We start from the raw sequence: 8,204 nt of genomic DNA on the forward strand, positions 1-8,204 counted from the left end.
GTAAAGTTCCAGCACTTCAATGACGGAAAAGAGAATGCATATCTATTTAGCTACTCTGATAAACCTCTTCAGACTAGTCTTGGGTTACACAGATCAGCATATGCATGAGAGTTATAATAGTGCTCTGTCTGCTTCAATTATTATTTTCTGAAAGTTTAGCTAGTGGACCACGTAGTAGTGCAACTCACTCGTCATTTGTCAGAATATAAAGAAACTTAGTCTTTTTTTGGTTGAAATTATTGTTGAGGGGGTGTGTCTGAGTCAATTAGATATGTAATGAAGTATTATTATTCGCTCATGCTTCAATAACATTCCTTCAGGTGGAATATGCATGTATTTTCATGAATGACATTAGATCAAGCTCATCCCCACTGTAGCTCTCATCCAGGAACTAATTTTCACTGACACAAGAAGCGATAAATATGAATGTATTGTCGGCACTAAGTTTTAGCATCTCTTGTAAATTGTTCTCCCTGTAAGTGGATGAGTTCAACTCTGATTTCTTTAGATTTTTTCCTGTGATGGAGTACGTACAGGATCCTTGCTAAATATGCCCTTGGTCATTCATAGGGGTGGACACGAATGACGAATATATTCGCATTCGTACGAATATTCGCAATTCGAATGCGAATATTTAAATGTTTCATGCTTACGAATGCGAATGCGAATAAAAAAAATTTATTCGTAATTATTCGCAATATTCGCACATATAAAATATTATAATTTAAAAAACTTCCTCGATGCCGTACATACCCCTTAACAAAACACGGTAAGCACATATAAAGTATAATAATCTAAGAAATACATTGAAAAACTTCCTCGTTGCCACATATCTCTCAACAAATCAAGCTTCGCACATACAAAATATAATAATTTAAGAAATTCATTAAAAACTTCCTCGTTGCCGTACATATCCCTTAACAAAACCAGCTTCCTCATGGTGTCCGCACTTAGGGAGTGTCTGCGTTGGCCCAGCAAATCCCTTCCGCTGGTGAACAGCCTCTCAACTGCAACTTCTGACGAAGGAATCGCTAGATAGTCTCTAGCCGCGGCTGCCATCCGCGGGAACTTGCTTCGGTGCATTCTCCACCATTCGAACAGCCAGTTTTTGTCAGTAGTCACTGACTCATTTACCACCACGGCCGCGCTGTTAAAGTACCAATGTTCAATATCCGACAAGTTTCCAGTGTGTGGTTGCACCTTTTGCAACATCCGCGCTATAATACTGTGGCCAACCACGGCCAGTTCTCTAGACAGATTCTCCGCGCTCAAGGGGTAATCGCTGTGAATGGCATCTTTTAAGATGTTAACAATATTACCAGCAGTTTCTGCACCCAGTTCCTTCTCAAGCAGTCGTGCTTTAAATCGCGGATCAAGCACTAAGGCAATGTAAAACGCGTCCTGCGCGTCCATGAAAGTATAGTATTTCTTATATTTTTTTAGGCCAGCTGACACAGCTTGCGCAATATCTAGATCAAGACCAGAACACTCCCCCTCCCGCGAAGCAGCGTCGCCCAGCATGTCTTGCAACTCATAATATATAGGTATTGTCAGCCTAATCTGTGGCTCCCGCTTCGAAACAGTCAACGTAAATTCCTCAAATTTAGCCAGAACTGTCGCGATTTGTTGCAAACGGTGCCAGTCCTGGGCACTAAATTGTGCAAAGTAAGTTTGATTATGCTCCGTCCAATTCCGTATTTGCTGCTTAGCTTCGAGCGCGTCACGGATCATCCGATATGTGGAGTTCCAACGGGTATCCACGTCATACTCAATCATTTTCGCTTTCAAATTATTAGCCTGGCACAAAATCTTCCATTGTTGTTTCCTTTGTGGCGTTCTCGATATCCACAAAGCCATAATTCGAAGCCGAGAGAGTGCGGAATGTGATCCAATGTCTTGGCTGCTTTTCATCAGATCGCAAGCGTGCTCTGCTGTGGCACGATTGCCAGCTTTTAAACTGGCAAGAATGTCGGTTACTATGAGATTGAGCACATGGGCGAGACATCTAACGTAGCTATCGATGCCCTGAAATCGCAGTCGCTTTGCACTCGAACCGTTAGGATCCTCGGATTCGGATTGCGACTGATCAACTAATCTCAAGTATAGCTCAGACATAAGGGATTCGTTATTAGCAGCATTATCTGCCGTCACTGTTAGAAGCTTTGCTTCGATATGAAGCCCAGTTAGCGTCTTATGCAACACTTCCGCCACATTCTCCCCAGTATGAGGCCCATATATTTCGGTGAAATCCAGAACTTGTTGGAGGTACTGAAACTCCGGTGTCAGCCAATGTCCGATCACTCCCAATATCGCCTTGGAGTTTTGGCTAGTCCAAATATCCAGAGAGAGTGCAATTGTCTCGCACGTTTGTTCCAGAGTGTCAATCAACTGAGCTCGACGCAGGTTAAACTCCCGGTCAATTCTGCGAGCCATTATCCTACGGGTTGTGATCGGGAGCCAGACACCTGGCAAATCTCTGAATATCTGTTGGAATGCTTGGGACTCGATTGACATAAAAGCCATATGGTCTGTCACTGTCCAACGTACTAAATTTTGTTCTAATGTTTTCGCAATGTTTTCTTCTGACCGTTTCTTGAATATTGTGGCAATTGACTGCTGCTTCATCGTGTGTTGGAGGTCTTCATGGCCATCATTATCGTTGCTGGATTGCGGCCGATGCTTATTAAGGTGCGATCTCATATTTGTTGTTGACGATGCTCTAGCGGAATCCGTAGTTTTCCAGCTGCACAATCTGCACTGAATCTCGTTGTCCAGTAGCGGTCCCTTTTTACCACGCTTTGGGTACCACAACTTTCCACGAATGGGAGAAACGTTGAAGTACGACCAGAGCAGAGTGTTCTGACGCTGAGCAGAAGGCTTTGAGGACTCAATAGTATCTAGTGATGTTTCTGATTGCTCATCAAGAGATCCCGCCTCATTCTGAGGATAATTTTCAATATGGTCTACACCTTGAGACAATTGCCTTGCTGAATTATCGGGTGTTATCGGTTCACTGCTATCAAGTGGTGAAGGAAATCGGCCTCTCTTCACCATTCTGTCTTCCGTGGCAGCTTCATCGTCACTACCGTCATTCATTCCGGCTTCCTGGGAGACTTAAAATCGGATCCATTTCTTGAGGCTCAATAATGTATAGTTTAGATCCAGGGACCCTTTCATCTGGATTAATTGCGCCGTCTGGTCTCGGACCAAATGGATGATATTCAGAATATACGGTATCATGAGACATTCCGAGTAATTTAATGCTGTTTTCCTAAAAGCAGGATAGAATGAAGACTTTTGTTGTGTATTTTTAGTTCTTTTCTTGACTGTATAATATAATTACTTATTGTTATAGAATATTTGATGTTAGTCTTTGTTTAAGATGGACTTCGGTAAACTTTTAAGGACTGATAGCCTTTTCTCTAACGTCTGCATAATTCAGGAACAGAAAGACAGTTCCAACCCAACTAAATATGGATATGTAGTATTCTCTTTGCTTTATGCTGATTTCCTGATAAAACAGCGAGTTGCAGTTTCTCTTGCGTTTTTGTGTCAGTAAGGAATCACTAATTGACAATGTTAAATATTATCAATGAACACATGCTAGAACACTAAATATAAGGTGAGCTGGAGATCCATTTTCAAAAATTTCACAGGCATCTATCTAGGTGTCTTAAGTGGTCATTGAATATGTGGGTTTTCGGAAGCATCTGGTTAATCAGTAGAGTCACGACGGTTACTGTATCTGCTAGACTTGAACTAGCAGATATATGCATAATTCAAAGTCAATACTGTAAAAGTCTACATAATTCCTGATCTAAAAAAAATCATTATATAGTTAATATCATATTGATATAGCAAAATACAGGCTTTGTTATATAGAGGCGCTGTGCTCTAGTACTTTAGACAATTAGTAAGATAGAGAACAGTGGGACTTCAGGCAAGAAGTTGTAGTCAATTTTCGTAACACAGTTGCGACGATATTCAGCTTGTAATTCAAATCAGATTCTTAAGAATTCTGTGAAGGTTCATAAGTCCAGGTGTCATATCTGTAATTTTCAATATGACTATACAATCTACGCTGGGAATCATTCAATGACTCATAACTTATGTTCAAAACACTGCATGGCCTGTATCTCGCGTATTCGTTGATCATGACGCAGGACGGATTTACGTTGTTAAAATATTGCGAGCTATATATAATAGCAATGCTTAGTCATTAGGATTGCTATAGGCAGCAGTTTTGTGACATAACAACCAAATGCCATTTGGTGGTTAACTAGATCACAACCTTGCTATAAACAAATTAGTAGTTAAACATTTGCCACAGCTGCGATTAATATACAGCTTAAGGATATGTGCGAACCAGATAATAAGGTGTAGCTGCAAAATATCGTATAACATGATAAGCTGATGTGTAACACTAGTAAGAGCAGGAAAAGAATATCAACTTACTACCAACTATTCGTGAATAGCTTTCCAATTATGAAGCCACAAGAAGTGCAAGTAGGGATCGGCACGGATAAGATTTTTCGTTATCCATATCCGTATCCGTATCCAGGCAACTGTATAGTTATCCGTATCCGTATCCGTAGCCAGGAGAAAGTGGCTTATCCGTATCCGTATCCGTCATATCCACGGATATCCACGCAGGAATGACAAGAATACGAACGAAAAATATTGCAACCATCGCTAATATGAGATATACTGTTCAACTGGGCTAAAATCGTCTTTTTGGGCTTACAGTGTATAAGATAGTCGTATAATCCTTAAGATCGATTCGCCCATCCACATGCATTAACCCAGGTCACATTGCTCTGCAAATGAGACGGTATGAACATGTTTAATATACGTAACAGAATCAATGTATATTCAGGATATATAAGCTGTTGTTATTAATACATTTTCACGTTTCGGTTCAGGGTATCAGCCACCGATATCACATCGCCGGATCCGGTCACTCGATACTGCGGCTCAGAAGCTGCGCTACGAAGCCTACGAATGCTAGACTACTACGCTTTGCGTAAAACTACTGCGTAAACTTGGTAAGCCCATTATGACTATCTATTTCGGACACTGCAGAAAGACTAAATGCCTCTCTTATCATAATTTGCTCATTACCTTCAATTACGTGTTTCGGATATCCACGGATATGACTAATCAAGATTGCTTTATCCGTATCCGTATCCATATCCGCCTACTGTCTATCCGTATCCCTAATTTTTCACGGATATCCGCGGATATATCCGTTATCCGTGTATCCGTGCCGATCCCTAAGTGCAAGTGATCCTCACTTATATTTGGACTTTTTGATAAGAAAAATTACCTAGAAATATTTCCTGTTGGCGACAGCCGAAGACAAGGGTGCATATTAATTTGACAAAGGTCAGAACCTCTCGGAAGGATACTTTGATTGACTTTAATAAATTGTTAGAGTGTGCATTCCGACCGGTCAACCCGTCGAGTGCCGTCTGGGTTTGAGGTTGTCGAGCAGCAACTTCATACTGATGTGGGCATTGAACGTGGGAGAGGTAGAGGCAGAGGTCGCGGGCGAGGTCGAGGGATGTCTAATCCGGTAGAGGTTCAAGCCGTGGAAGGGGGAAGCTTTATGGTGTTCCATTTGTAATGCAATTTATATTTTAATTAAGTTGATGTTTTATGAAGCTAACGAAGATAAAAAGTGGCATCACCATTTAAGACGAAGAGGGGTTTACATTATATTAGCATCACGTGATTACACTTTACCTAAAGAGGAAAGGGTGTAGGTTTAGTAACCCAGGGGGTGTAGGTTTAGTAACCGGGGGGTATCCTGGGCCATTTGTTTTTCAGTCCGACGCGTGTTACAAGTTTGGACGAACGCGTTTACCGCGTTGAAGAGTTCAGGGTAATTCCAAAAGAGTCCAGGTACCTTTGCCGGCACTTGGGTACGAATGTCTACCTGCGCTAGTCCCAAAAAGGAATGGTTGGTAGTTGCCCCATTCATACCCTAATTAATTGGCAATAGCCCGGACATTGCTACTCCAAAAACCCTAGCCTTAAAGTGTTATGAATCTGATACGAGGATGGTCGAGTGCGACATGTCCGCAAGCTTACCCGCATTTATGGTGTAAATCAATAAGAACAGCGCCATTTATATTGGCTATCGATCCCTCAGTAAAATATAACTATGAGAGGCCGGCTACTACGACTTATCCTTGTGAGACCACCGCATATATGGCTTCAATCGTGCTTAACAAGCCTGTGTTGTCATGGCAGCAAACAGAAGCCTTGGCCGGGACATTGTCATCTACCTCGCCACAGATCCCACCGTCAGCATTGGAGGCGCTTTCACAAACCCGACTTTCACGAAAACGACATTTCTAGACTCGTTGGACGTGCTGATCACGCATGACTTACCGCTTCGGGTCTACAAAATTAATGATGGCCGGGTACGAATTCTGCGAACTCAGGACCCTCTATTGCCTGGAGAGTATGAGGTTGAGAGTGATGGTGAGTATAATTGACTGCAGGTCGGTTAAAAAGATAGTAAATTTACATATTATAAGGACACATGGAAGTCACCGACGCGCCGTACTACAAACGAACTTATTCTGCCATGTCCTCTCTCTCTCCATCAGGTAGGGTTAGGTTATTTCCAGCCGCAGTTCGCAACCGTGATCGCAGATGCGTAATTACGGGGCTTGCACTGACGCAACGTGAGCTCTTGCTACAGCGCTGGACAGGATATGATGCAGCGCACATATTTCCTGTGGCTCTAGAGTCTATGTTTCACAATTACAATTTCGGGGAATTAGTCGTTCTAGATGAATGTGATGGTAGTGTCAATTCACCTCAGAATGGACTTCTCGTTAGGAAGGATGTACATGGCCGGTTTAACCAGTATGAAATCTCAATCAACCCGAACGTATGGAGACAACGTTAACAGCAGACGTTGAGAACAGTCGGCACTCTAACTTGATTTAGGACGATTATCGCATAGTCTGCTTCCTTGATGATAGCTTGGGCCTCGCAGGACGACAACTGGATACTATATGCAGAGACATTGAACATCCGCATCACGTTAATGACGACATCATCTTTTGGCACTTCCAGCAGGCTGTTCTGGCCAACATGAGAGGGGCGGGCGAGCCAGTATTTGATGAAGATATCCCTCCCGGCTCTGATACTATGAATGCCATACTCAGCGGCCCTGCTCCTGCCGAGCGTATGGAATTTGAGTTGTCAAGTAGACTGGGTGACGTTATACGGGCTCAAGGATCCTTATTAATAAAGTGATCGCTACCCTGCGAGTACAGAGCACAATTTTGCCACAATTGTAACAAGAACGACTCTCGGCTTGTTTCGCTACCATAGCGGTCTCGGTTCCGAAGGTTGTGGACGGCTCCGTTTTGATGACTTGGCCCTTCAGGCCCCATAGCCTAGCCGAAAGCTTTGTGCCAATTTCGCGGATCGGCACGTCGCTGATATCTCCCAGAGATGATATCGCCACTCCGTACTCGGATGGCATGTTGTTAACCATAACAACCTTCCAGAAGTCTTCCTGGCGGACTTGCAGATTGAGAAATTCCTTTAACAAGTCGCACCACTCCTGAACCCGTTTGTCGGGGCTAGCCTCGTGCGGACACTTCCAGGAGAATAGTCTGTTGACCAATGCCAACTGTCGTACCAGCGATGAATGCTGGTATCTCGTCTTCATGCTCTTCCATATATGTTGAGCATCTTTCGTAAGTAGGAGACCGGGCTCTTGATCCCCTAAGGTGATAATCATATCAAGATACGCAATGTTATTCTTCTTCGTGATAACAATTGCATCTTCGAGAATGGCTGGGTTATATTCCCCCATACCACTGACAACATCCCAGACTCCTCTATGTACATAAAGAGCCTCCATGTACATAGCCCACTGCTTGTAGTTCTTTCCGTTGAACTTCACCATTCCTCCGGCAGTGGAGGGGTTGGCCAGTGAGTTGGTCATGGGAACCCTGTGTGATACATCTGGCGCAGCAGGGCTCATAACCTGTGTGGGAAATGTATGTATGACTAAATGGAAAGTGGAAGGGAGGCTGAGAGTCTTGATCTTAATGATGACCAGTCTCACGGACATTTCTGTGGGAAATGTATGTATGACTAAATGGAAAGTGGAAGGGAGGCTGAGAGTCTTGATCTTAATGATGACCAGTCTCACGGACATTTCTGTGGGAAAT

General features: G+C 43.1%; 2 protein-coding genes across 2 annotated transcripts; one reads left to right on the forward strand and one right to left on the reverse strand.

Moving 5' to 3' along the window:
• Positions 1–2,400: 2,400 nt before the first annotated feature.
• On the reverse strand, positions 2,401–3,096 carry V1513DRAFT_359689 (uncharacterized protein; the record flags this gene model as incomplete). Its single annotated transcript, XM_066894729.1, has 1 exon — positions 2,401–3,096. A coding segment is annotated over one exon (696 nt), but the record flags the coding sequence as incomplete, so codon positions are not given.
• Positions 3,097–6,226: 3,130 nt separating this feature from the next.
• On the forward strand, positions 6,227–7,292 carry V1513DRAFT_455548 (uncharacterized protein). The gene is made up of 3 exons (XM_066899503.1): positions 6,227–6,489; positions 6,546–6,904; positions 6,964–7,292. The coding sequence occupies exons 1-3, from the start codon at positions 6,249–6,251 to the stop codon at positions 7,273–7,275; spliced, it is 912 nt and encodes a 303-aa protein (XP_066750277.1). The 5' UTR covers positions 6,227–6,248; the 3' UTR covers positions 7,276–7,292.
• Positions 7,293–8,204: the final 912 nt, after the last annotated feature.

Source organism: Lipomyces chichibuensis (genome assembly GCF_038497645.1).
Source record: "Lipomyces chichibuensis strain CBS 12929 unplaced genomic scaffold V1513scaffold_117, whole genome shotgun sequence".
Classification (NCBI taxonomy): Eukaryota; Fungi; Ascomycota; class Lipomycetes; order Lipomycetales; family Lipomycetaceae; genus Lipomyces; species Lipomyces chichibuensis.

Excerpts from the sequence above, each read along its gene's own strand:
- V1513DRAFT_455548 (XM_066899503.1), top strand. The coding sequence starts at position 6,249 with ATGGCAGCAAACAGAAGCCTTGGCCGGGACATTGTCATCTACCTCGCC. Across the intron at positions 6,490-6,545 it reads GTATGAGGTTGAGAGTGATG|GACACATGGAAGTCACCGAC; the intron begins GTGAGTATAATT and ends ACATATTATAAG. Across the intron at positions 6,905-6,963 it reads AAATCTCAATCAACCCGAAC|GACGATTATCGCATAGTCTG; the intron begins GTATGGAGACAA and ends AACTTGATTTAG.